The sequence below is a fragment of the Myotis nattereri genome (genome assembly GCF_964212035.1).
Source record: "Myotis nattereri genome assembly, chromosome: 13".
Classification (NCBI taxonomy): Eukaryota; Metazoa; Chordata; class Mammalia; order Chiroptera; family Vespertilionidae; genus Myotis; species Myotis nattereri.
Window position 1 is genome coordinate 11,844,694 of NC_138088.1, and position 27,075 is coordinate 11,871,768.

The 27,075-nt window shown below is 52.1% G+C and overlaps 1 protein-coding gene across 3 annotated transcripts; it reads right to left on the reverse strand.

The window, feature by feature from the left end:
• Positions 1-2,264: 2,264 nt before the first annotated feature.
• PRXL2A (peroxiredoxin like 2A) lies at positions 2,265-22,781 on the reverse strand. Of its 3 annotated transcripts, none has more exons than XM_081104487.1 (6): positions 22,582-22,781; positions 11,175-11,353; positions 9,470-9,561; positions 6,346-6,486; positions 5,582-5,746; positions 2,265-2,959 (listed from the first exon to the last, which is right to left on the reverse strand). In XM_081104487.1, exons 2-6 carry the CDS (start codon positions 11,350-11,352, stop codon positions 2,852-2,854), a joined length of 684 nt encoding a protein of 227 aa, XP_080960613.1. In that variant the 5' UTR covers position 11,353; positions 22,582-22,781; the 3' UTR covers positions 2,265-2,851. The 3 variants fall into 3 exon arrangements, with proteins under 3 accessions (XP_080960613.1, XP_080960614.1, XP_080960615.1); XM_081104488.1 differs by lacking the exon at positions 22,582-22,781 and adding an exon at positions 15,832-16,154; XM_081104489.1 differs by lacking the exon at positions 22,582-22,781 and adding an exon at positions 15,832-15,869 and having other exon boundaries at positions 11,175-11,315.
• Positions 22,782-27,075: the final 4,294 nt, after the last annotated feature.

The following is a 27,075-nucleotide window of genomic DNA, read 5'->3' on the forward strand; positions in this document are numbered from 1 at the left end:
ATCAGGGCACGTGCCCGGGTTATGAGCTCGATCCCCAGTGTGGGACATGCAGGAGGCAATCAATCAATGATTCCATCTCATCATTGATGTTTCTGTCTCTCCCTTCCTCTCTGAAATCAATAAAAATACATTTTAAAAAAGAAATAAAGTAGCCAGAGAACTTTTTCCCACTTAGTAAATTGGTGTTTGTTTTTAACTTTAGAATAGTCCTGCGTGAGAAAAGGACACTGCTTTGGAGAACTCAGTGTACTGGATCCTCCCTGTTCTCCCATCCGTATCTCTGTTCTCCCCCTCCAGCCATATCCTGGCTGAGGGCCTCGATCCTGCCTGGAATGACCTCTGCACCCATCCAAACAGTCTCCATTTTAAAGGTCCAGCTCCAGACCGGGATCCCTCCACATCCATGTCCACACCATCCCTGACCCTTGTCACCTAACGACTATTTTCCAAAACTCATCAGAGATTATTGGGAGCAGCCTAGTTCTGGGTAAGTTGAGGTGGGAGCTCTGGCATAGCAAACTTGACACTGAGTTCTTTTAGGATGGTTCTTAGCCTTGGCTGTATGCTGGAGCACCTGGCTTTGAGATATTGTTGCCTGGGTCTCATCCCAGATGCTGATTGAATGGACCTGTGGGTGTGGCCTGGGCAGGACTTTTGTAAACATCCATCCCCAGGTGGTACCACTGTGTACCAAATTGAGAACCTTTGGCTTTTCAGCGAAGACTCTCTCTTGCATTCTCCCGGTATTTTGCATTATTTCGGGTTCTCAATTTGTTTATCAGATAAAGAAAAAGGAACCTGCCAATGCTTGTCAGAGACTTGCTGAAGCTTCAAGCCCAAAGCCCACAGACATTGTCTTTGATTTGTAGGGTCATTGAGATTCCCTTTCTCAAAGTGTGAGCCTTAGACAGTAGACCGTCAGCATCCCCTGGAGCTTGTTAGAAATGCAGAAACTCGTCTTAACTGTGAAACTTGCCTCACAAATGGCTTCGCCCACCTCCTACACTAGACTTCACAAAGCAGCCCAAGGCTGTTCCCTGGGGCGACCCAGCCCTCCCCCAGTCCCTGGCCTGGGAAAGCTCAAGGCTGGCAAGAGAACTTGGCTTGTTCAAGCCAAACACCTGACTGTAGGTCTCTGACCTCCCTTTTCTTAAGAGCATTCATTTAAAAAACTTACAATTGTGAATCCTCTCTGTCTCTGAGATGTGTCAGTCTGTATCGCCTGAAACCCAGGCATGTCTTTCTCAAGGACTGGGAGCCATCCCTTTGAAATGCAATCATCAGAACAGATAGGGCCCACCCCTGTCCCTGTGGGAGGGAGAGGCCTAGGGTGACGGCCAGTTAGCAGACACAGATGGCCTGATCACATGGAGCAACCCCCAGCCTGCTTTCTGTGATTTCCCACCTCCCCGACTGTGTGAGCCCCTGCGTGTCTCCTCCCCACGCCTTCATTCTCCCTTAAAACTCCATCACCTCTGCGCAGAGCCCAGCTGCGCTGTTTTATAGAGGCCTCTCCTTTGCTCCCATTACTGAAGAAAACCTGCCTTCACTGCCTTGAACCAGGGGCTGGCTTTTTCTTACCGTCTCCATGTTAACAAGCCCCTTAGGTGATCTGCATGTACAGCAAAGTCTGAGCAGCACTGTCTCACAGTATTTATCATCCCCTCAATGACTTTAACCAATAGCCCTGCTGGTAGACAGGAATGATGATGCTCCTTTTACCAGTGAGGGAGCTGAGGGCCAGAGCTTTGCTCAAAGTCCCACAGTTAAACTAGAGTGTGAGCCCATTTCACAACTCGATGTGCTGCTCTTTGCACAACGCCACACCAGTCAGAGAAGGAAGACCCACTGCTCCAGGTCGCAGGAGTAAAACAGCTGGCGAGGGAGATGATAACAAGGTTTCCCTTATGCATCCATTGCGGCAACGTCCTCACTGGTTGGACTCTTTTTTAGCTGCAAGAGAGCCATTTCAGAATCAAGGGTCTCCCAGGCACCACAGAATTCTCATCTGAGCTATCCTTTCAGTAGCTGGAGTCCCAGGGGCCCCAGCTCCTGGGGGATGAGTCACCGTATGACCCAGGTGAAGTCCTGAAGAGCGTGCCCTGGAGGCTCAGGAGCCCAGCCCCTCTCAGGCCTGTGTACACACACCATTGCCAGCACATGAAGTCAGACCAGTCACCGCCTGAACCCTGAACCAGCCACCTCGCCCCCATACATGCGGAAATGCTGATTTTTCACATCCACTGTCTTTGGCACAGGCGATGTAAATTCAGCCATCGTTATGGTAAATCTTTTTATTGTTGGCTTCATCAGAAAAACTTGTATTACAGGCAATTTCTGCTGCATAATTTTAGTAAAGCCAGAGATGATCATTTCTTCTAGAAAAACAAACCTCTGCGGTTAGAAAGGAAGACAAAAAACAGATTTCATTTTATGATCTACCTTTATCAAGCCATCCAGAGCACGTCAGTTCCTTTGTTATTACTTTAACGTTATTTAACAAGTCATTATAGAAAACACACAAGCCAAAAGCCTTCTATCCTTAATCTTCTAGTCAATCACCAAATTTTCCTAGATTTTTAAAGACATGAAAGTAAACTCATTTCAAATAACAGCACCTCAAACACCATATACGTTTGTAATGCGGTGCTCCAGCCAATTTTAAGCCTCGTGTTTTCCAGGTTTTAGCTGAAATACCCCTTACTCAGATCTTAGGTTACCAGTGTTATTGGGGCCTATTTTGTCTTACTAAACAGAGCACAGTTAAACCAATTAATGATCTAGACTAAGAAGATGGCCGAAGTGGCACGAGTGGAAACCGGGCATCCTGGGGACACAGGTGAGCCCCTAGTTATCCCTGAGCTGAAGTCTGTGGTTTGATCTTCTTAGCAGCTTCCAGAACAGACACTAGGTTTACTTTATCTCCAAATTCTTTTTCTCGGTGCTCAAGAAGAATGCCCTGGAAGGAAAGGAGAGGGAACATCAGTCCTCATTCCGAGTCGTTCATTCATGACACCATGACGTGCGGCAGCTGTCTGTTAAGCCCTGTGCTCGGACAACAAGGGACAGAGACCGAATCAGGCTGGCTCTTCCCCCTGAGTATTCCGTCCTCGGGGGGCGGGTCAGGGGACAGCCAGGTCACAATGTCTGGACTGTACCGCAGCCTCCGGGAGTGGGAAGTCATCAGGCGATCACATCTCATCGAGCCATCAGGGAAGACTTCCCAGGTAAAGCAGGAGAGTCACCAGGATGTCCACAGGGAGAGGTGAGGTAAAAGAACGTGCCAGGCCAAGAGAACGGAAAGAGCCCGAAAGTATGGGAGCGGAGCTCAGAGGTCAGCCCCTGGCAGGTGCTGACTGGCCATCTGAAAAGAGGCCCTCTCTTCACGTAAGTTTTCCTAAGAAACGGGCCCTTCCTTCCGATGCTGGGATGGAAAATGCACTAAGACACAGGGTACGCCACAGTTCCCCGAAGTGGTAAGAAAGATAAAATAATGTGTTTGAGGTCAGAAGCAAGGCATCCTTGTTAAGCGTTCTTTGACCCATGACATGACATCTGGGAACTCATCTTAAATTTAAAAAGTAAGCAGCTGTAAATGTGTTCGTTGTGCCATTGTTTATAAAGACCCCTCCAAGCATGTCAAACTCGCAAGGGGAAAGTCCCGGCACACAGGTGACCCAGGGAAGCTGACCAGGAAACTATCTACTTGCCAGCAAAGCAGGATGAGACACTGCAGGGCTGCGGAGGGGCATACATGACATGGGGAATGTTCATGACCCACCGTCAGGTGAAGAAGAACATCTGGTTTAGTAAGAAACCACCTTCTGAAAACAACAGAACAAAAGGCCGCTCAGCTCCGCTCTGTCCCAGCAGGTTCTCGGTGGAGGCCGAGCAGAGAGGACGCTCTCCCTACCTTACGCTGTTTCGTTTTCAAACTGTGTATGTGGGAAACACATTCCTTCTTTAAAGTAATTATGCTTTAAGGATGATTACAAAGGACACCCCGCGGAGGCACCTGGCACAGAGGGTCTGCGGAGCTCTGCCCGAGGGAACCTGGAGGCCAGTCCCAAGGTTCGGCCAGCCGTCAGCTTCCAGCCCCTCAGCTTCCAGCAGGAAGGAAGGAGGCGGGAGCTCCAGGGAGCACCAACAAAGCCAAACACCACGCCTAGCAACTCCAGGGGCACGCCGGCCAGGAATGGGGAGCCCGTGAGCACCCCATGAGTCACGGCCAGGCAAGAGAAGGCTGGCAGGTGAGCCAAGCCCTGCCCTGGGGCCAAGGGAAGGAGGGAGGGTGGGGAAGGAATCCCAGAGGGCCAGAGTGGGCAGAGGCGGAGCCATCCTCTGAGGAGGTGGGCAGCCCAAGTGTGAGGGCATCGGAAGGGCCTTCGGGAAGCACTGCTAAAGGGAGGCTGCGGTGAGGGACGGGCAGGTGCGGGGCAGGGCAGACCGGAGTCCTGAGTCTCATTTCCACCGCACCCCTGACTAGCTGCACGCTGCTGCCTGGGCTCACGTCTCGGGCCCGTTTCCTGACACGTGGGTGGGGACAAGCACACCTAACGCCCCAGCCGGGCTGTGAAGACATGAGAGCTGAGCCCCCGGAAGGAGTCAGTCCCTCTCTGGCAGCCATGTCACCACGACATTCTGGTATTGGCAGCAAGTCAGCAAATAGGTTTATGTTAAATCGGGACACCAACTTATACCAGATTCTAATTCAGACCAGCAACAGCAGTTACCAAGCTTTAAAGGAGGGATTAGAAATGAAAATATTTCTATTCCCATTTGCTTTTATTCCTCCCAAATTAGGAAAAGTACTGTGAATTATCAGCGTTAGCTGTGAGGTCCACCAAGGCAGATGAGGCCACCAGTTAATGCCATGCTAAGGGTGTCGGAGACCAGGCTGAAGTCAAGCCCCGTCTCCAGGTTCTGCCAGGCCTTCGAGCCTGCACCCATGTTATGCCCTCCCTGCTCTGCGTCCTCCTGGCTGCTGCGGGCACTGCCCTCTGGTGCAGGGGAAACACCACGGCTCGAGGCTGCTGAAGGTCTGACATGGAGCACTCACCCACCTGCCTCCCTCCAGGGCCCACAGAGACCTCATTTCCCCACACACGTCCCTGAGCTACTCTGAATCCTCAGTCAGGGCCTGAGAGACCTGTGCGGTGAGCACATCACCTGCCAGGGGCGGCTCCGCCCCCAGGACCCCACAGTGAGAAGCGGTGTCTTCCCACATCTCCTTGCTACTTCCCCTTATCAGGTCTGTTTGAATCCTTTCTCCTTCCCTTTTCTCCACTGTCCACCCTGTGGACCTGGGAATACCACAAAGAAGTGCATTCTCGACAGGGAAACCTATGCTTTTGTTCAGGCACAGAAAGCAGAACTCAGCCTCACAACGCCTGGCTCAGGCCCTGGCGGCCACTCCCTCGCCTGCGAACTGTGGGGCGTGAGATCTACGATAAATGGCAATTCCTCTCCCTTCCCCTTCCCCTTCCTCATGGCCCGGCTTTCTGGGAGGCTGAGTAGGGGAAGGTGCCCCCATCGGGGCCTCAGGCCCACAGACACCGACACCTACAGACCCAGGCATTACCTGCTTTCCTGATCCCACCACAAAGACGCCCCCGAGGATGAAGCCCTCGCCTTCCAGGTTTCCGGAGAAGCCTCCGCTCCGGGCCCGGAAGAAGTTGCTCCAGACGCCCAGCCGGACGAACCCCATGAACATCATCTTCCGCCTCTGGGGGCCGTAGAACTTCTTCTGTAGCAGGGAGGACAGACCCTCTGAGTACCTGGCTGCCCACCTTCCCCAGGGGGCACAGGCTCCCAGCAGGGCGCTGGTTTTCAGACTCAAAGCCTGCTGGTTTGTGTCCTCCCAACACACACACACACACACCCCTCCCCCAGGAGCACTGGCTGCGAGGGCCTGGCCCACAGCGTTCAGCCCTGACTCTGACCTACTGCTAGAGACTACAGGGCTTCTGGGCCTGATGGGTGACTCAGTCCCACGTTCGTAGAGGGGAAGACAGGGGGAAAACAAATATGACTGCAATGAATTAAGGGACAGGGGCTTGTGCTGGGCCCCCACCTGCGGGTGGGGAGAACCAGTGGAGTTTCAGCCACTTCCTAGGCAACCTTTCCCAAGTGACAATTCAGGAAGCGCTCAATTAACACGTGGGAGGACAGCTTTTCAGTGTCCGCTCAGGCTCCGCTCAGAGGCTGGGAAGGCCCTGCAAGTTCAGGGCAGCTGACAGGGAGCCCAGTCCAGCCTGCAGCTCCAGGCCACACACCACCCTCTGGTACCAAGCTCTCCACACCTAGCACAGTCCCCTGCAGTCCGTCACAGGCTCACAGACAAACCTTTTCATCCAGGAAGATTTCTCCTTTGAAATAAGGCTGGAAGTCCTTCACTTCGGTCCTGACCTGCTCCTTCACCACGGCGTAGAGGGGCACGCCCAGCTCATCCAACTTGGGCTTCAGGGAGGACAGGTCCGCAGCCTCCTGCAGAAAAGAGCAAAGGTCAGACTCTGTGGCCAACCAACACCCACTTCTCTCCAGCCCAGAGCACGGCTGGCCCTGAATGCGGAAGAACAAGGGCGACAGAATGCCAGAAACAATTAAGGCCTGTGCAGCCCAGCACAGCACTGTCCCATGGGCATGAGGCTTCAGCACAGGCTTGTCTTCTGCACGTGGGGAGGACGGGTCAGGCTCCTGTTATGGGTGTCCTAACCGCTGCCCAGGAGCATCCAAAAACTAAGAGATTGCAGCCAAACATGGTCATTTACTCCTGGCTACGATGCTTCTCTCCTAACTCATCTTCTAGCCCCTCCCCTGCACTAGACCAAAATAGCACAAGGGTCTATTGGACCAAAAAGCAGGCCTGGGGATAGCTGCCTCCACACTCTGCTCAGCTGGCTTCCCCTCACAGCAATAACCTGCCTCCTTTCTGCAGCTCAGCCCCTACCCTCCAGGAAGGGAGCCCTGTTCTAAAACGCCCCTGCCCGCCGGCCCAATTCTCTGGGCAGATCCCACCCTTCCTGCTGGGCGACTCCCATACTGAGTCTGTGTGTTACCATTAAGCTGAGCACTGGCTCTTCATTCCCAGGGTGCCTTGTGGCTAGAAATTGTGTCTCCATTTCCTGTACCCCTCAGTGCCTAGCGCACCGCGGGGAGCACAGAAGGCACTAGGTACCAGGTGGGAAGAGCTGAAGGCGAAGGTGGACACACAGAACGCAGCTGAGCTGAGGAGCACGGCGTCCTGGACTCCCAGGAACTGCGCCTGGGTGACTGCCTGTGACACGGGAAGGCTTTGAAGATAAGAACAAATTCCTTTTTCACATTTGGTGTCAGAATGAAAGAAATAGCATGAAACCCTCCCAAATGCAGCTCACTTGCCTCCCATACAAACACACGGGTGTACAGCGGCACTATGTTTATTTAATTTGTTTTCTAGAACAACAGCAAAAGGACAGCCAACGAAGCAGAATTCATTACAGTGCTTTACAGGCTTCGGTGATGGCAAGCTTTGCCCCGGAGCAGAGAGGACTGCAGGCCCGATGTGTGTGACATGAGACGTTTCACTCACTTTTCCTGGGCTCTCTACTCTGGGTGTGTCCCTGTGCAAAGCTATGAATGGACAGTCACGGACCTCCTCCCGAGGCTACTCAGAAGAGCTCAGACTGCCATCGGACCATCCTTTTAGAAACACAAGTTCCGACAAAATGCTCTGCTGGGGCAGAGACTAGTGCACAGGAAGCAGGCTGCAGCCTTTGGGTTTAACCTGCATGAGAAATCAAGTCACAGCAGGCCTCGTGCTGGTGTCTGGAGGTATCACAGATTTGGAATCAAAAGCTCTGAGTGTGAACTATGGGAGGACCTCTGAGGAGGGCCCTATCCTGATCCCAGGAGCCTGTGAATGTGTGTTGTTACAAGCCAAGGGGGAAGTAAGGCAGCCAGTGAAATCTGGGCTGCCCATCAGCTGACCTTAAAGGAGACTATCCTGCATTGCCCAGGTGATTAAATGTGGACGAGGAAAGCAGGAGAGTCTGTGTCACCGTCATGCGTGTGAGAAAGACTCGCCCCGCCACTGCTGGCATTAAAAATGGAGGGAGGGGCCACGAGCCAGGACTTCGGTGGCTTCTCGGAGCTACTGGAGGGCAGAAGCTGTTTCCCTCCTACACCCCCCAGAAGCACAGACCCGCTAAAACCTGGACTGTAGCTCCATGGGGCCCGTCTCAGAATTCTGACCTCTAGGACTGTGAGATAATAAATCTGTCATGTTTAAAGCTGAGTTTGTGATAATTTGTGAAAGCAGCAATAGGAAGCTAGCATGCCTCCCCTCAGCGGCGTGACTTTGCCACAGCCCCTGTACCTCAATTTCCTCCTCTACAAAACGAGAACAATAACAACAAGCTGTATTTTCCAGGGATGTGTGGGGCACGAATGGAGTATCAGGCGTGGCAGCGCCCTGAATGCAGGTGCAGCAGAGCACACCATGTCCCGCCGTGAGCAGCTTCTTTGCCAGCCTGACCACACAAGCAGGGGACAGACGGGCCAGGCGGAGGAACGCCTCAGGGTCAGGGAGCACAGCCAGAGGAGGAGGAGGACAGCGTGGACGCGGCCACGCCATCGAGAAGCAAAGCTGTCTCAAGAGCAGGAGCACTGTCACTCCCACTCTCCCCAGGCAGGGCCCGGATCTCAGACCTGGGTCTTCTGCCACTGACTGACTTGTGTGACCAAACTAGTCCGGCCCTGGGTTTACCTGTCTGTAAAGCGACAAGGCTGGGCCCTGCCCTCCTGACAAGCTTCCTCACGTACTGAGCAGATGACGATGGCTTCCCTTTGAGGGGCCAACCTGGAGACCGCCCAGTCAGTGACTCCAACTTTCACCAAACTCTCATGCCAGCTCTACCCACACTATCGGCATGACTGAAACCCCCGAGCTCCAGATCCACAGCAGAGAGCACAGTGAGGCAACGGAGCTGCCACTTGCAAACGTGTGGCCCTCAGCTGTCCACCGGGACTCCAGGGAGCCAGGCAGGTCCGTTCCGAAAGTGCGACCCTGGGCTCTTTTGTGCAGCCGCACCACAGGTGAGGGCTGGCATGCCTGTGCCAGCAAAGTCCAGGCACCTCCTTTCAATGAGCAAATCCCGGTGCTGAGCCCCAGGAACTGGAAACTGGGCCTGGTCCCCGTCCTTGATGCAATAGGAAGGTAGCCCAGGACTCAGACAGTACAAGAGTGACAGGGTTTGGGAGTCACAAAGGACCGTCAAGTGTGCCGCCAACCCCAGGATACGGTGAGTGGTTCAATGAGCAGAAACAGAGAGTAAGTCCAGAGAAACGCTAGAGCAAGTAACAAAAGAAGGACCAGTGTTGATCGAAGGCCAACGTGGGCCTGCAGGTCCCGGGTCCCGGTCCCGGCTGGAGTGCCCTGGCCCCACCCTCTGGGGTCCTCTTCTCTGAACAGATCTCCAAATGCACTCACCTCTCGACAGAGGAAGCAGCCCGGCCTCCGCACAGCCATGATGACAGCGCCCTTCTTCTCCCAGAGCTCCTTTGCTTTGAAAGTCCTTGGTTCTGGGGAAAAGAAAAGAGTCCAGCATCCTCTCTGCCCAGCCCCGCCCACCTGCCCTACAGCTCAGCCATTCATCAGTGGTGCCAGGCCTAGCAGAGGGTCTGGACCTGCATTTCACACGTGGGAAAGCAAACAGGAAGCACAGACAGGGAACAGTCATCCTCAGAGGAAAATTCATAAAGTGTAAGGATCCTACTAGATACTCCAAACGCCCCTCCTCTGTAAAAAAATTATTTGCAAAGTTGAACATCCCTAACTGAAACATTTCTGGAAAAGTGGCAGCTAAGCAAATCCCAACTCTTAAAAAAGTATTCAAAGGGATTAAGTCAATGGAAATTTTAAATATTTTTACCCCACAATATTATCCATAGGGAGGGTAGAAGACGCCTAACAAGGAAACCCCTTGGGGTAGCTGGGGTAGTAGAGTAGTGTAGCTCAAGCCGGGCTCCAGGGCCAGAGCGAGTCTGCATCTAGTCATGGGACTCTGACCAGCTGGGTCTCCCCCTGAACCCCAGTTTCCCTGTCATAAAAGCAGATGTCCAGCACGGGGCTGCAGGGAGTATGAACAGACGGCTATGTAAGTGCTTGCCACAGTGTCTAATAATAGTTACCGAGGGGTCAATCAGTGTGAACCCTTACTATTTTAACATTCCTTAGAGAAATCCATGTCCCTGTGGGATGTTGTATAAAAAAGCGAGGAGGATGAGACTGGGAATCCCTGGGATGAACAAAGCAGGACTCCCTGATCCCTTAGAAAGACCACCTACATCATAAATCGCAGTCACAGTTCCTGCCCTCCTCTGACAAGCTTCCTCACGTACTGAGCAGATGACGATGGCTTCCCTTTGAGGGGCCAACCTGGAGACCGCCCAGTCAGTGACCCCAACTTTCACCAAACTCTCATGCCAGCTCTACCCACACTATCGGTATGACTGAAACCCCCGAGCTCCAGATCCACAGCAGAGAGCACAGTGAGGCAACGGAGCTGCCACTTGCAAACGTGTGGCCCTCAGCTGTCCACCGGGACTCCAGGGAGCCAGGCAGGTCCGTTCCGAAAGTGTGACCCTGGGCTCCCCTGTGCCAGCAACAGTCCAGGCACCTCCTTTCAATGAGCAAATCCCGGTGCTGAGCCCCAGGAACTCGAACTGGATACAGTGTTTCTCAGATGTATTTGGCTGGGAGCTCCTATTTTGTGAAGATCGAGGAGCCCAGAGTCCTCAGCACAGACTCGGGAACAGCTGGTTTAGTAACTAAACCAGGTGCTACAACATCACTAAATATTACAGAGCAAGTATCATTATAGTTAGAGAGACAGCAATAGAAAGTGAATAATCACTTTGGTAAGAAAACCCTAAACTGTAAAACACCATGTACACCCACATCACAGATATATAGTAATATGTAAGTAAACATGCAAAAAACGTGCAGAACTAAAAACAAGTATCATTAAGATAATGGAGTTATCAGCCATTTAAAAAATTATTAAATGTTCCCTAACATTGTTATATTATCTTTTCAATAAAAAACAAAGAAAAAAAGTTATTTTACACAGAAAAAACAAGCCTGCATGCCAGTGCCTTGGAAAAGTACTGAGGGCAGAGGGGTCGCTGCTTACCCTTCTCCAGAGTTTTCAGGTCTATTTCCTCCAGATACTCCAGGGTTGCTCGCTGGGGCTTGGACAGAAACAAGTCCGTGTTGGCCAAGAGCAGTGCCAGGGCTGCAGCCCCCAGGGCCCCCGCGCCGATGGACCACATCCCTACGGAGAGGAAGCTTGGATCCAGGAGGAAAGACATTCTGGAGATTGAGAAGAAGGAAGATGACGTTAATGCTCTCACAAGACAGCAGGAATGTGATCTGGCAAAGTGCAGGGCTCAGCCGGGCAGCCACCAGGTGGCCAGAGGCAGGGGGCAGGGGGGCCGCGGAAGCAGACAGGGGACTGAGCACCTGCCACCCCAAGATCTGGATGCCACCGACACATGGAGGTTCCTGCCCGAGGAGCTCACCAGTGAGTCAGGAGCGATGAGAGAAATGGCAGCCTCTCAGATGCTCCTCTTGAGTTCCCTTGCCCAGGCCTCCCAGCTCTGTGCTGCTCATCCATGCTGCCTACCCTCCCAACCCCTCCTCCCCTCCCCCGTCAATGCCTGCCTTTCCTTCACTGTCCAGGAGTCTGGGCTATCATCTCCCATGGAGGGCAGCCTTCTCTTCAGTGATCAGAGGATACTTACCACATCCCAGGGATCACGCTGTCCCGGTACCCTATCCTTCTTCCTCTTTGAGAATCCCTCAGAAATAGAGACAGTCCTACTCATCAGCCCGACAGTTCCCAGCAGGTCCTCCCTTGTGGTAGGCAGGCAATCTCAGTACATTTCTCCCATCTGAGAATAGCTTTACTTTTTACTCATTATACAAATAAAACAGGCTCATGATGAAGACAAAACAAAAGCAAAAAGAGAACCAATCACAAAACCATAGTTGACCAGAACGCAGAGATCTTCAGAGCACCCCATCTTTCACTGACAGTTTAACAGAGATGACCACCAGTAGACACCAGTATCTAATCTGACAGTTTTCCCAGAACAGAACTGCACAGACGCCTGTCGAATGAATGGGGGCAGGGCCTGAGAGCGGGCGCGTGTAAGAAGAGCACAGCGCTGGGGCCTGCTGCAGAGGCCTGGGCAACAGCCGTCTGCACCGGGCAGGGATCTGCCACTGAACGGGAGCTCCAGCGGGTCCTGCAGAACCGTTCAGCCTGGTTCTGAGCTCGTGCAGTGCCTCCCTAAGGCTCCTCCAGGTGGGAAGCCCTGTGCCTAGGGGGGTGAGCTCCTGGAAGCAGCCCACCCCGAAAGAGCAGCAGGTACCCACCCAGCCTTCCTTCAAATGACAGCCACGTAACAGAATCTATCTTTCCATATGGCCCTCTTGCCATCCTAAGGATCAGGCTGACACTGGAGCTTTCCTCCCTGAATACCAGCATAGCTCACTGTGCTGAGATCAGCAGGTATAGACCGTGTGTGTGTGTGTGTGTGTGTGTGTGTGTGTGTGTGTGTATGTATGTATGTATAAGGCCCTCCCTCCTAACCTAAGACTTAGCTCTCCCTGCTGGATTTGGCTGAGGAGAGGATTTCTCCAAAGGATTAAGCAAATGCCCAGAACTCTGCATACCACTGCCAAGGGAGGGGCTGTGAGGGACCGCCAGGGCCAGGAGGTGGGGCTGGGAGTAACTTGGTAGTGCTGACTTGGGGAAAAGAAAGGTAGGTCAGACTAGAGTTTAGACCAGCCTGGGAAGCTCAGATTTGAGTTAAGAAATAAAAAGGAACTTCTAGGTGGGGGTGGGAATGACCAAATGAAAGCAGCATTTAAGAAAGAAGAATTTGGCATCCGGTATATTAGGGGAGAGGGGGGAGGGGAAGGCTGGTGTGTGTGTGTGTGTTGGGGAAAGGGACGCCCCTATAGTATCTCCGATGCGGGGACTCAGCTGGGAGAGAAGTGTCTTACAACCTCAGTGCTCAACATGTGGCCTCCTGGGTCAGCACTGGCAGCGTGGGGAACGCAGAATCTGCAGCCGGCCTCAGAACGAAGGAATCACACACTGCATTGTAATCAGATCGGGCAATTCACATGCACACAGAGTCTCAGACGCATTGTCTTGGAGCAAAGCAGCCGGGATCTTGTGCTTGGCTGGCCACGAGGGCAGGCTGTTCCCTCAGCTCACTGTGGGAGGGCAGCCATGGTGACAGAAGAACACATCACACCTCTGCCTGGAACGTCCTCACCTGTTCCTTCTATTCTTCAAGACCCAAACAACTCTCTAAGTCTTCCTGGATGCTCTGCCTACCCCGACTCCCAGCCCGAGAGGTGCTGCTCCACCCCCACCTTGGTACTGTGCCCATACTGCACCCATGATCCATCTCCTGTGCTCGACACAAGATAGGGACCTGTCTGTTCCTCCGTTTATCTCTGAACCTCCTGTGCCAGCACATGCCTGTGTGGCATACAGTGGGCTCTCCATTAATGTGCACTGAAATGAGTCCAACAGAATTGAATGATGAAGATGATGACTATGGAAGACCAAAGTTCTTGGGCCAAGCAGGAAGCCGGCCCAAAGTTCTTAGGCTGGCTTCCAATTCTCCTACGTAGCAAAGTTACACATTACTGGATTACAGTTCAGAAAACAATTAGGAGGAAAACCATAGCTCTCACCTGCCTGCTGTAAACAAGAGGTTCCCCAGCGTGTGGAACAATTGTTGTATGTTTACACACTCGGAAATGTCCCTGGTTCTCTGACATGTGTGTATGATTCAGAAGCACATGGCGTGGCCTCTGATCACAGAGCTGATAACATTTCTGCACCAGGACTCAAAGGCCAGCTTACATCTACCCAACAAAAGGACTTGCTTCCATTCCTGGAACACATCAGTGCCCTTCAGGAAGTCCAGTGACCCTCACGGTCAGCTCCACACCCTCGCTGCACACCACAGCTACTCTCAGAGGCACAGGCTCCATCAACAGTCTTGTGCAAATGTAGCCTATTTGCACAAGAGCACAAGGGATCAGATTCAACCAGACTCACAATTTCTTTCCACATATTTATTTATTCCAAATAAAACTAAATGAGTGGAGAAAGGGATGAGCATGAGCTGTGTCAGCGCAGGGCTGAGAGCTGGTTACGACTGCTCTAGGCAGCCACAGAAGCACCCAGAGCAGGAGTCTTTGGAGCAGATGTAGGACCCCAGGGGCAGGATGGAAGAGCCAAGTGGGGCCTGGGCTGAATACACCTGGGAAGCAGCAGGCCAGCTGGGGGTGAATGTCAGCGCTGAAGGAGCTCTGAGAATGACCCAAAGGCCCCCAACTCTCTACCTCAAGTTCAAGAGGTGCAGTACAGGATGTGGGCTCCAGCACCATCACCCCACCACCTCCTCTGGCTGGGATCCGGAGAGCAGGAGCAGGGGGTGGACCTCATCCTCAGGCCTTGTGGCACTAGTTAGTGAGAGCCTCGTAGGCACCAGAGGTGAGAGTCAGGCCTCATATGCTCCCTGGGGCCTTTGGAAAGCAGTGAAAACTGATTTCGGAAACACCCAGAAAGTATGTAGGTCCAGCCCCTCAGCCAAGGCCCCGTGAACTACAAAGCAATTTCCATCCTGGCCTGTCTCAGAGTATGCACCACTGCAACTTGTTGCACAGCGAGAGCTGACTCTGAGCCCAAATCACTGACAAAAAACAGGGGAGGGGGTGGAGGGAGCCTTCATAGCTAAATGGAACAATGCATTTTTACATGGGCCTCCAAGGCTACTCACTAGAAAGAGAGGGCGGCCAGGAAAGCAGCATTTACTTGGTGTCACTCGACATGCACGCTCTGATTTCATTACTGATGCAGACATGGTTCTGTTTTGCAGCTGACAGCCCTGAGCTAGAGACGTTCAGTGCCTTCTCGGGTGCCACACAGCCCTCAAGCAGCAGGCTGCACCCTGGACCCAGACCTCTGAGACCCCAAAGCTGGAAGTCTTTCTACTGTCACACTTCGCCTCCCCACACCTTCCCTTGTGGGTTCCTGGAGGTCAAGGGGTACTTTCCCCTTTGTCTTAAAGAGAATTTAAAAAGATCAACTTATTTTTTCAGCCATCAAATACAGTCAAACCATGTTTACTCTAAAGGAAATTTACCATGTGACAGATGTCCCTTCTCTTTCCTCCCTTCCCAGCCCCTTCCCTTAAGGAAAGGGTCAGTTTCGCTGAAAGATAATAGCAAGGTTGTTTACAGAAGAGCCAGCCCCCACCTGACACAGCTACAGTATCCAGTGCTCCACTGCGGGCTTATCTGATCTGTCCTCTCCCACACAAGAAGGTGACGCACGATAAGACCACAAACCAACACCAGCTGTGGCAGCTCAGAGTGGCAGCTCTGGTCTGGGAAGAGCATGGTACTGGGGGAGGAGACCCAGCTAGGCTGCCGAGGCCAGGCTGGGTTGATTCCACCACCACAGCCCTCTCGCCTCCAGCCCAGCTTCACTGTCCCCAACTCCAAAATGAGGGGCTGGTCAGGTGAATGCTAAGGCTCCTGAAGCACCCCAGTGACATCCTGTGACTACCCAAAACAGCTCACTTGGGAGTCTACACACTCTTGGTTCCTCATTATAACTCTACCCTCTCCTGCCCATTTCAATTTGCAGTGTTTCTTTGTTGCAGCCCAGAGCGTCACAAAGTACCTTCCCTCCCCCACACATGGCCCCTGATGCCCAACCCTGGACAGTTCAAACCTGGGAACAAGGCACTCACCACTCACAGCGTCCACACTCCTGCTGCCGAGGACAGCAAAGCACAGAGGCTTATCCAGTGAGCAGGCACAGCGGGGCAGCAGGGGAGGGCTGGAGGCGGAGCTCCCGAGTCCTGCCTATGGCCCGAAGCTCCCTCATTCCATGGGCAGGACCAGGCCACCCAGAAACCCTAGAGCTCCTGCAGCTGCCAATAGTCAATTTCCAGAAAGCTGGCAAGGCCCCCTAGCCCTTCAGAACGTTGAGCAAAGTTTGAGTCATTTGCAGTCATGCAGATGATAACATTTATCAAGTGCCAACAGCTCTCTCTGCTATCCGGTGCAGCCCAATGAAGCGAAGCCCTTAATACAGCCCATGTGTCCCACTCACCGAAATCAAAGGAAGGCCTCCCTTTCTCCCGGGCTGCCTGTGCAGTCTGCACCCTCACCCCATTCTTCCCCACACCCAGGAAGTTGGCTGGCACCACGGAGGCCCTTCACCTGCTGTCTCTTCTTTAGCTCCTTTGCCTTCCCTTCTTCTCCTGCCACTTAAGTGACTCCTCTCAACCCACCCTCCCTTCCTGGGCAACCTCACCAACTTCCAGCACTTCACCCACCCCTTGGTACTGACTTCCAGATTCCTGACCCAGTTCCACCCGGGTGTTCTGTAGGTTAGCTCTGCTCACTACGTCCGTGAATGACCCCCACTAGAGTCAGTTTCTCTTCCCGAGCTCCCCAGCTCACTGAATGACACAGCATCCAGCCAACTGCTGGAGCCAGAAACGGACGGTCACATTGGACTCTTCCTCGCAGCGCATACCCACTCAGTCAGGAAAATGTGCTTGCTACGCCTGCTCTTCTAAACATCGAGGCTTCTGTCCAGCCGCGGGGCCCTACCACTTCGTGCCTGGCCATTTCAGGAACCACACAGCTGAGCTTGGCCGGGTCCTCCACAGCTTGCCCTCCACGCTGGAGCCAGAGCGAGTGGAGCCATGACCTGAACACGTTTCCCTGGCGTTGGACTCTCACAATGACCTCCTCAGCACGCGGACAGAGCCCTTCCCAGCTTAGCTGCAGCCCACCACTCTGCCTCAGCCCTGCCGCTTCCGCACCCTCACCGGCCTCTCAGAGTGCAAGGCCCAGAGCATGTTGTCAGGCTCCACTGTTGCTCCTGTCACTTCCTTTACCCAGAACACCCGCCCCATCCTTGCCAACCAGGTAGAGGCCCAGAACAAATTCCACTTTCTCTCCAAAGCCTTTCGGAAAGCCCTGGCAACTGACTGCTCCCTTGCCTCTGATTATATAGTGTGTATGCATATGCAAACACACACATATCTTTGCACATTGCACAAGCAAATGGACTTTGTGTATTTGAGTTCTTTACATGTCTGTCTACAGAGTATGGTGGAGCCATATGAGGGCAGGGGTCACTTCTTCATTCCTGCATCTCCAGCACTTAACACAAATCCTGGTAACTGGTAGGCACCCAATTTTAGCTCAGTACGGAAGGTAATTGCAGACAGCGCCGCCGGCATGACCTTAAAGAAAACACTCGCCTGGGTTTAGGTAGCCTTAGGTTGGGTCCTAGCTCTACTGCTCACTGGCAGGGCAACCGACATAAGCTCTGAAGGCACTCTGGGCCTGGGTCTCATCTGTACACACAGAGGAAGGAACTAGAAAATCTATGAGGCTATCCCAGTTCTGACATCCAAAGACACTAAAGTTCCGCATGCTTGCAACTCCTGGATTCTGACGTCCAGAAAGCTATGGAACACTGTGCTACTGTTCTGCGGCTGGGCGTGCATTCCCAATCCCTGCCGCCCCCACCACCCCCCACCCCCGCCCCCGACTGCTGCCTGTTCAAGGACCCGTCTCCGGGCAGGAACTGATCAAGTCTTAATAAAACAAAGCACCATCGCTGGGTGGGTTAATTCATGCCTGCAACAAGTAGAGACAACATCATATTCTAAACATGGAGGGGACACCTGCCCAGTGCAGCCCCACCCAGGGAATCCTCCCTCCTCCGAATGAGCTGGGTTGAGGCAGAGCCAGGGCAGGAGGAAGAAGGGGTGCTGAGGAACAAAGGGAGCTAAGGGTGCACGTGGGCCGCCTCGCCTCGGGCCCTCGGGGAACAAGTCTGGAGAGGATGCTTCAGCTCTCTCTGCTCTCCTGGGCTCCTCTCTCCTCCCCTCAGAGCTCTGGTTCAGCCCTTCCCCAACTGAGTAAATAAGGAAACTAAGGCACAGAGAAGGGTAGCTAGTCCAAGGTCACATGGGGGAGGCTGATCAGTGACTGAGCGGGGACTCTGTTGTAACGTACCCCGCGAATCACAGAAGGACGCCTCAAGAAGTCGAATTAAAGAGTCACATTTATTGCAATCCGGGACTATGAGGGGCCATTCCCAAATCTCATAGCAATAAGATCGTGGCAAAACCAGACTTCTATAGGCAAAAATCACAAAGGTATTGATTACATCCCAGGGTTTGGAATGTGGACATTATCTAGAGTCCTTAGGTAACCTGGGTTAAACTTAGGCATGTTATCTAAATTACAGTTTTGGGTCTCTGGATCACTGAGTTGATAGAAACACATTATCTAGAGCCCTCGGGTCTCCCGACCACTGAGTTGTCAGGACAATTTAGAGTAATTGTGCTGTCCTGGTCTCGGGACCACTGAGGCAGCTGGAACGCACCACCTGTGGCCACTAAAACAATTTAGGGTAATTGTGCTGTCCTGTTTCCCAGGTACAGTAGAATGTGCTCTCTAAGACCAGTATGATAACAATCAATGGAATAGTCATTCAATCGATAAGACTTTCAATGGAATGGGATGACTTATACAATTTAGAAAATCAAAGTAACTTTGATATTGTTAAGCCAAACAACAGGGTTAGAGTTAAACTACAGTTTCCACCTGAAATGGTTGCTACCATACTTCAACTCCAACTCCCAGTCCATGACTATTTATCGTGCATTGGACATTCCTGCAGAGGCTAAAGCAGAGTGTGTGTGTGTGTGTGGGGGGGGGGGGGGGTGTGCCAGGACTCCGGAAGGGGGCCTGGGAATCTGGTGGCCAGAGACAGCACCAGCCCTTCCCAAGCCCAGTGCTTTGCAAGCAGCTTATACTCCAAAGCCAAAGGTTTTCATAAGGGTTATAGTTGAGAAGCCATTATGCACCTCTCCAACCCACAGTAACAAGGTCCTGCCAATTCTGAAAAACGACACAGGTTTGAAAATGCCAGTTAAGCAGCCTGGTGACACGGGCACCCAGGACCCCAGGAACACTAGGGAATTCGTTCCTACCCACCCTTGTCATCAAGTATCATAGAACTAGCTACTTGCAATGAGCTGCCCAGCTCTGGCCCAGCCTGCCTTTCAGATGCCAGATTCAGAAATTTCGGAACAGATGCTAAAAGCAGAGCAAAGGGCAATCAGCTACTGGGAAACTCTGAGACACTGCCCTGGGTGAGGGAGGAATGTGGGGCTAGGAGAGGGCCTTTCCTCTGATCAGTGATCCTGAAGCTAGAACCCCCCCAGCCTCCGAAATATCTGGCCATTCTGCCCCTCGCTTGCACAGCCTCTGGACTCGGCTCTGAGCACCTCATCTACCAAGCTGTGTGGGCGTGGATGGGGAGGCAAGGGCGATACCGTAAGTCACTGTGCTTCAGGACAAAAACCCTGGGTTCTCACTCTGACTCGGAGAAGTCACCTGTCCCTCTGAACCTCAGCGTCTCCCTAAAAACAAGGGCACTTTGAAGGGTTGCCAGGAAGAATACATGCGGAACAATGTGAAATGTAGTAAAGTGCTTCCGAATTGTAAGGCCACGTTATCTTTCTCCTTGGAGGGCTCGGATTCACTCATTCTCCTATGAGGGTCGGCCATTTGCAGAGCACGAACACCGAACCACCTCTCCAGCTGTCACCCCAGCTGTGCCATGCAGACCGGCCTCCTATGTGGGTGGGGTAGGTCTGGGGGACCTCTGGCTTGTCTGGGGCCCTCTGACCTAACTGCCCGCGCCCCAGCGCACACTCCTGCGGCTCCCTCTGCAGCCTGCCAGCACCGCCTCCGCCCCAGCAGCACAGAGAGGGCAAAGGGCGCCGCTCGCTGTAACCTCCCTGTGCCAGAGGCCACTGCGCTCAGAGGTGAGGCTGGTCAGTGCCAACAGGCAGTTCTTGCCACACCAGCCCAGCAGAGGGAGGCTTCAGGGCTCTCTGCTCAACATGTCACAGAGGGAAGCACCTTGGCGGGGACACTGACAGAGCATGAGTGAGACCCCAGCACTCGTCCTCACCAAGCTTCCCAAGCACCATTTCAGTGATAACAGAATCATCCGAAACATCTTCTGTATCCAGAAGACCTAAACCAGTGGTTGGCAAACTGCGGCTCATGAGCCACATGCGGCTCTTTGGCCCCTTGAGTGTGGCTCTTCCACAAAGCACCACGTGCGGGCGTGCATGTACAGTGCGATTGAAACTTCGTGGCCCATGCGCAGAAGTCGGTTTTCGGAAAGGAGATGGACGAAACAAGTATACAAGACGAGTGTGGATGGGAGAGTTGGAAGGGGTCGACCTCAGTGAACGTACCTCAGTCAGACTGAGGACGTTTTTAGCAAAGGCCAGCTTGGGAGTACCCTAAGGAAGTTAATCACAATGTACCTACCTATACAGTTTAAGTTTAAAAAATTTGGCTCTCAAAAGAAATTTCCATCGTTGTACTGTTGATATTTGGCTCTGCTGACTAATGAGTTTGCTGACCACTGCCCTAAACTAAGTGGCATGCTTTACACAGGAGGGCGATCTGGGGAGGGCTGGACCAGTAACAAAAGCGAATTCAAACTCCTACAAGCCGTAAGAACGTGGACAAGGCACTGCTTTTTGCATCAATAAAACTGGAAGAATTCCCGAATTACCTTCTGCAGAGTTGTGAGAATCAAAGGATTAAACGTATGGGTGGTGCTTTGCAAGCCACCTTACAAAGAGTGACAAAAACGTGAGGTATAACTCTTACTCGTTTCTAGATCGGTCAATAATTGCTCCTAATATGCTGTTTGTGCACGAAATGAAGGTTTCTGATGACGAGGTAAGTTCCAAGGAGTCGGGGTTCATATTCTGAATCCCAATGCTCAGTCTACAAGGCTGGGCCGGAGCAGGAGCAGCCCAGATACAAACAAGCTGGCTGCGGGACAATGCTTTTCAAAATAAATCCTAAGTAATTATTCTTTTTTTTTCATCTGCCAAACTCAAAGGAAAATGCAGCCCTGGCCAGTTTGGCTCAGTGGATAGAGCGTCGGCCTGCGGACTGAAGGGTCCCAGGTTCAATTCCAGTCAAGGGCATGTACCTTGGCTGCGGGTGCATCCCCACTTGGGGGTGTGCAGGAGGCGGCTGATCAATGTTTCTCTCTCATCGATGTTTCTATCTCTATCCCTCTCCCTTCCTCTCTGTAAAAAATCAATAAAATATATTTTAAAAAAAGAAAAAAAATGCATTAAAAAAAAAAACACCAAAAAAACGAAACGGCGGTCCCGGTAACTGGGGTGCGGAATGCGCAAGGCGTGGGAAGGAAAAGGCTCCGAGTCAGGGGGCGGCCCGCCCAGCTTTGAACTGGGCCTTATCCATTTTTCCATCTTCTTCACCTCCCGGTCCCTGGGACAACCTCGAGAGTTGGTGCTTTGTTCGCCTTTTCATTCCTCGACTTCAGCTCAGTGTTTTAAAATGTATACATGGGCTCTTTCCAATCATGTCTGGAGTTTGCAACCTTTGGGGAAGGGAGGCAATCAGGTGCCCACGAGATTCGGAAGAAGCTGGGAACCGTGGTTCATAAAACACAAGACCTTATGCAGGTACAGAGCCGCAGACCTTATTCAGGTACAGAGCCGCGGACCTTATGCAGGTACAGAGCCGCAGACCCTATGCAGGTACAGAGCCGCGGACCTTATTCAGGTACAGAGCCGCGGACCTTATTCAGGTACAGAGCCGCGGACCTTATTCAGGTACAGAGCCGCGGACCTTATTCAGGTACAGAGCCGCGGACCCTATGCAGGTACAGAGCCGCAGACCCTATGCAGGTACAGAGCCGCAGACCCTATGCAGGTACAGAGCCGCGGACCTTATGCAGGTACAGAGCCGCGGACCCTATGCAGGTACAGAGCCGCGGACCCTATGCAGGTACAGAGCCGCGGACCTTATGCAGGTACAGAGCCGCGGACCCTATGCAGGTACAGAGCCGCGGACCTTATGCAGGTACAGAGCCGCGGACCCTATGCAGGTACAGAGCCGCGGACCCTATGCAGGTACAGAGCCGCGGACCCTATGCAGGTAGAGCCGCGGCGCCAGGTCGCCGGCCCGGTACCCGCTCACCTCCAGGTCCCGCCCGCCAACCATCGGAGCCCCCAGGCCCGGTCCGGGCTCGGCGCACGGTAGGGACGCGCCCGGGCAGAGCCCCTTTCTCAGCTCTGTCTCAGCACCGCAGGCAGCTCGGGCCACCGCCCCCCTCAAAGCCGGGGTGGTACCGAGGGCTCTCCGCGAGGCAGGGGCGCCGGGTTCCGGCCCCAAAGGCGGGGTTTTTCCACTGAGCGCGCGCGCCGAGGCGGGTGGGCCGGCGCCGCGGGGCCGGAGGGGCGTTGTCCGCTGAGCGCGGTGGGGCCACCCTCGGGCCCCGCAGGTGCGGCCGTGCCCGGCGGGCAGGGAAGGTCAGGACCCGCCCACGGAGCACAAAGTAAACCTCGCGGCTAATCCGTCCGCGCACCGCCGGCCCGGCTCGGCCTCAGTCTCCTCACCTGCGCGGAGGTCACATGCCTGGCAGAGCCCCGCGTGGAACTCGTCCTGCTGGCACTGCCCTCCCGCCCGCTTTCTCCGGTGCCCGACGCGGGGGGCGGGAGGACCAAACTCTCGCCCGCCCCAGGGGCTCCGGGGTGGGCCCAGCGCCTGCGCAGGTCCGCGCCTGCGCCGCCGCGCCGCTCCTGTGTGACCTGACCCCGCCCCGTGGGCGGAGCCTGGCGCCGTGGGCGGAGCCCGGCCCGGTGCCCCCGCACTGCAGCTCTCCCCTGTCCCGAGGGCTGTTTGCGTGTGCCCCTCTTTCTGGAAGCTCTAGCTTCCGTCAGTCCTTCGTGCGTGGTGACCCCGGACCCCAGATTCTTTCGTTAGGACCCTTTCTGGAGCAAAAGCACTGTCCTAATTGGATCTGGACACACCTGTCCTGCAGCTGAGGACGGTCACCTTTCAGTCCTCAGAGCAGGTTTTGTTTTTTGTGTTTTGTTTTTTTTATGGCTTTCCCCCCCTGCATCGGTAGGGGGAATCTTTAGGACCAACGCATTCCTAGGAGCGTCCGTTCAACCTGTAGGAACAGCTTCAGAATTGCCAGTCTCTCACCCCATCCCACATTCTCTTTCATCCCAAAATGGGCAGAGGGTGATGAGGAGCCGCCTGGAGCTCCTGGGATGTTGCCCGACTCCTCTCAGATTTTGAGTAACATGGTCTAGTTTGGCCCCCACTCGTTCATCCATTCATTCACTCATTCTTTTACATATATTCAGTGTCCACACTGTTTTATAAAAATAGGTGATTGGGAGGACACCTTTTCAGAAATAGGAAGAACTGATTCACAGTACAACACTGAAAACATCCCTGGGACACGTTTGATCAGTCACAGGGTAGTGTGCAATGATGCAGCAGAGCAGGGCTGACACCTGCACTGATCAGAGGTGGCCTGCAATGCCCTCCCCCCACTTCACCTGGGCAGCCTACTGGTGGTCCACAGGCCTCTCTGACTTGCCTCCCTGACCTCGCACTCAGACTCCAGGTTCCTTGCAAACATATGGATCTATGGAGTCTGCTCAAGAGGTCTCTCCTTAACCAGATGGTGAGATCCTTTGCCTCACCTTTGGGACCCCAGAGCCTGGCCCGGCACCAGTGCCGAGATGTACTTGAGAATCGTGGTGAAAGAGAGGGTGTTTCTAGATTGGGGGTGAGAGGGATAAGCTTAAGGGATCATGTAGGCTTCTTACAGGACCCGGTATTTGATTTGAAGGCCCCAAAGTGTTTGATATAATTTGGAACAATTTGGTGTAGTTATAAGAAGGCAATTTATCCTCAGAGGACCTTTCTCACTCCTGCCTCATTCCTCCTTACCCATCGAAAGGGGACGGGAGAGGTTCATTCTCTTTATCCTAAAATAGGATGTTTGGGAAACAGTGAGGAAGGGAACAATGCCACTTAGAACAAAACAGGAAGTCATTTCCTTTGGGTATGGGTCCCCAGAGACTGACACTAACGACAGAACCATTCAGTGGTCAGGGGTAGCAGAATCCTGGAGTAGAAGAAGTCCTGAGATTTCAGTTGTGATATAATTACAAAATGCAAACAGGCATGATTATATTTACACTTCTGCAACATTCCAGAGCTCTGAATTTCAAACGCTAGGCTAGACCTGATACCTAATCATCACACTTCCCGCTAACACACTCCTGACACTCCCAATGTGTCCCAGAAGGCACGCATTTTCATTAAAAACCAGTCATTAGAGCAGAAGACTAAGTTATGGGCAAGCAGGCACAGGAAAACTTCAAAGGTCAAGGGTTAAAAACAGAAAACAATTTGCCAAGTTTTAAAGATAAAAGTAATTCTGGTGTTGTGAAGACCACACGAATTTAAGGGGGCAGGAATTAAGGTTGAGTGGGAGTTGTGTGACAGTTTAGGTAACTTAGATATGTTACCCTCTTAACAGGGGCTGGGAAGGTTTTCTGTCCTTCACAAACCTAGTAGGGCGGGCAGAAAACATTGCTAGCAGGAGGCAGAGGTGGGTAAAGACTTAGGATTCTTTCAGTATCATAGCTACCTCTAGATTTAGCTAGCTTCATCTACTCATTCAGCAGTGATCCATGCCAGTAGCATAACAGGGTATTTTTATTGATTTCAGAGAGAGGAAGGGTGAGGGAAAGAGAAAAATCAATGATGGGAGTCATTGATTGGCTGCCTCCTGCACTGGGGATCGAACTCTGACCTCCTGGTTCATGGGTTGATGCTCAACCACGGAGCCAAACCAGTCGGGTGTAACATGATTTTTAAAGCTGATGTCCTGTAGTGTGTCTGGGCTCAGTAGGAACAGTAAGGGAAGCAGTTAGTATGAAAGTGAAAATAAAGTAAATATAGTGCTTGACTTCATTGTCTCAGGCCTAGAGTCCCATTCTGTAGATGAAAGTCAAACCAAGTTCTAAAAATATGAATGGACCACAGGTCAGCTCCAGGTATCTTCCTACTTGCCAATATTCCTGAACTCCACTCGTTCTAATATTTGAAAAGTATATGAAGGTGCTCTGCTTCCACAGTGTGCCTCACAGCAAACCCTTTCGGCTCTTACTTCTGAAACCCTAAATAAACAGCCACCAGTGGCTCACCAGGCGAATCACCGACTGACTGGGGCTGGATGGTGGGATCATCCTGGCCCCAGACTGAGGAAGTGGGGCTTCCTCAGGTGTCCTCACTCACTAGCGTTTGCTCTGTTCATTAACACGTGTGGAGCCTTCATTCAGTGAGGAAGCTTTGGTTTACAAGTAACAGAAATTCTAACTCTAACGGCCTTGAGGTGATCCTGCAGTTCAGAAATGTCATCAACATAGATAGCTACTCTGACCTGCAGTCTGTGCTGGCTTCATGTTAAGGCTGGTTCCTCTTGGTCATAGTATGGCTTTCAGCATCCAGCATGGGGATGAAGGCAGTTAAACCAATGAGTGAACAAAGCCCAGAGCCTCACTGTGATTGGCCAATCACTGTGGCCAAGGTACTACTGCATTCTAATTGGTTTAAATATGGGTTAGTTCGCATCTTATAGATGATTGAGTACGCTCTTAAAGGCAAAAATAAGAGCCCTAACCGGTTTGGCTCAGGGGATAGAGCATCGGCCTGCGGACGCAAGGGTCCCAGGTTTGATTCTGGTCAAGGGCATATACCTTGGTTGTGGGCACATACCCAGTAGGGAGTGTGCAGGAGGCAGCTGATCGATGTTTCTCTCTCATTGATGTTTCTGACTCTCTATCCTTCTCCCTTCCTCTCTGTGAAAAAATCAATAAAATATATTTTTTAAAAAGTTTTTAAAAAAAAGTAAAAATAAGAGTGAAATAAATGTGTGAAAGTGTTCCTTAGACATCTTCACATCCAAAGTCCAACTGTTCTCTATCTTTTGGACTCAGTCACTGAAGTCTGGATTTGTCACACACATAATATTATTTGGCTATTAGTGCAGCATTTCTTAAAGAGTGCACCACTATTGTCTTCTGCTCAAAGTCAGCAGGAAGTTTTGACAAATAGATGTTTGACATCTTAATGATAGTCCTTCAAAACACATGAATTGGTAATACCAACCTCTCATTGCTTTGGAATTTCCTTTATCTATTTCAAGAGATTTGACAAATTTTCCATTGCATTACAATACGTTTGCATGCATCTTAGTAGCAAAACATAATAGACTTCATTTGTGTGTGTGCGGTGGGGGTGTGGAAGGCAGGGGATAGCTTTCTCTCTTGGTTCTAAAAGGCTCAATTGTTGGTTTGCAAGAAAATAGGAAAATGAAATCATCCTTCTAATGACAAAATTTCCTTTACTAATATCAAATTTATGTTCCACTGCTGTTTCCATGAATTTATACATTCACAATAACTTTTTCATTTCAGTGTCCAAACATAATGTAACCTTTGAGATTTCTATACAGCAATTAAACTCAATCATGGAGTATCAACAATGTGTACTTGTAACTGAATGCAACTGAACTAATACAAGAATTCAAATCTTATAAGTAGACTTGAATTACTATAAAGTCATTGTAATTCACATTGATATGCTATTGGTTTAGCCAGATAATAACAATGTGGTTTAGGGTGGGGACTCCGAGTCACACCAGCCAGGTGATGATTTAGGGGGGGGGAGACTTGAGAACAGCCAAATGAACAGTCAAACCTGACTAATTCCTAATAGAGACTGGCGACCACGAGCCCGGTGAGCGTCTCTGGTTGCCAGTGCTCTGCGTACTGTCACCCTGTGTACTGGTCACTGGGTTCCACGACGCCACAATTGGAGAACAACCGGAAGCTCTGGGCTTGGTTCTTTTGAGGCAGGTTAGTAAGAAGCTAGGAAATTCCTTGGCAAGTGGAATGGGGAAACTGAGGCAGATAGCTCAACAAACCACCCAGAAATTAACAGCCAGTTAATAAATCGCAAGGTTTTTTTCTTCCCTAACCAGGGACACTTAAGAGCAAATGGTTCCCACCTCTCCCCCCCAA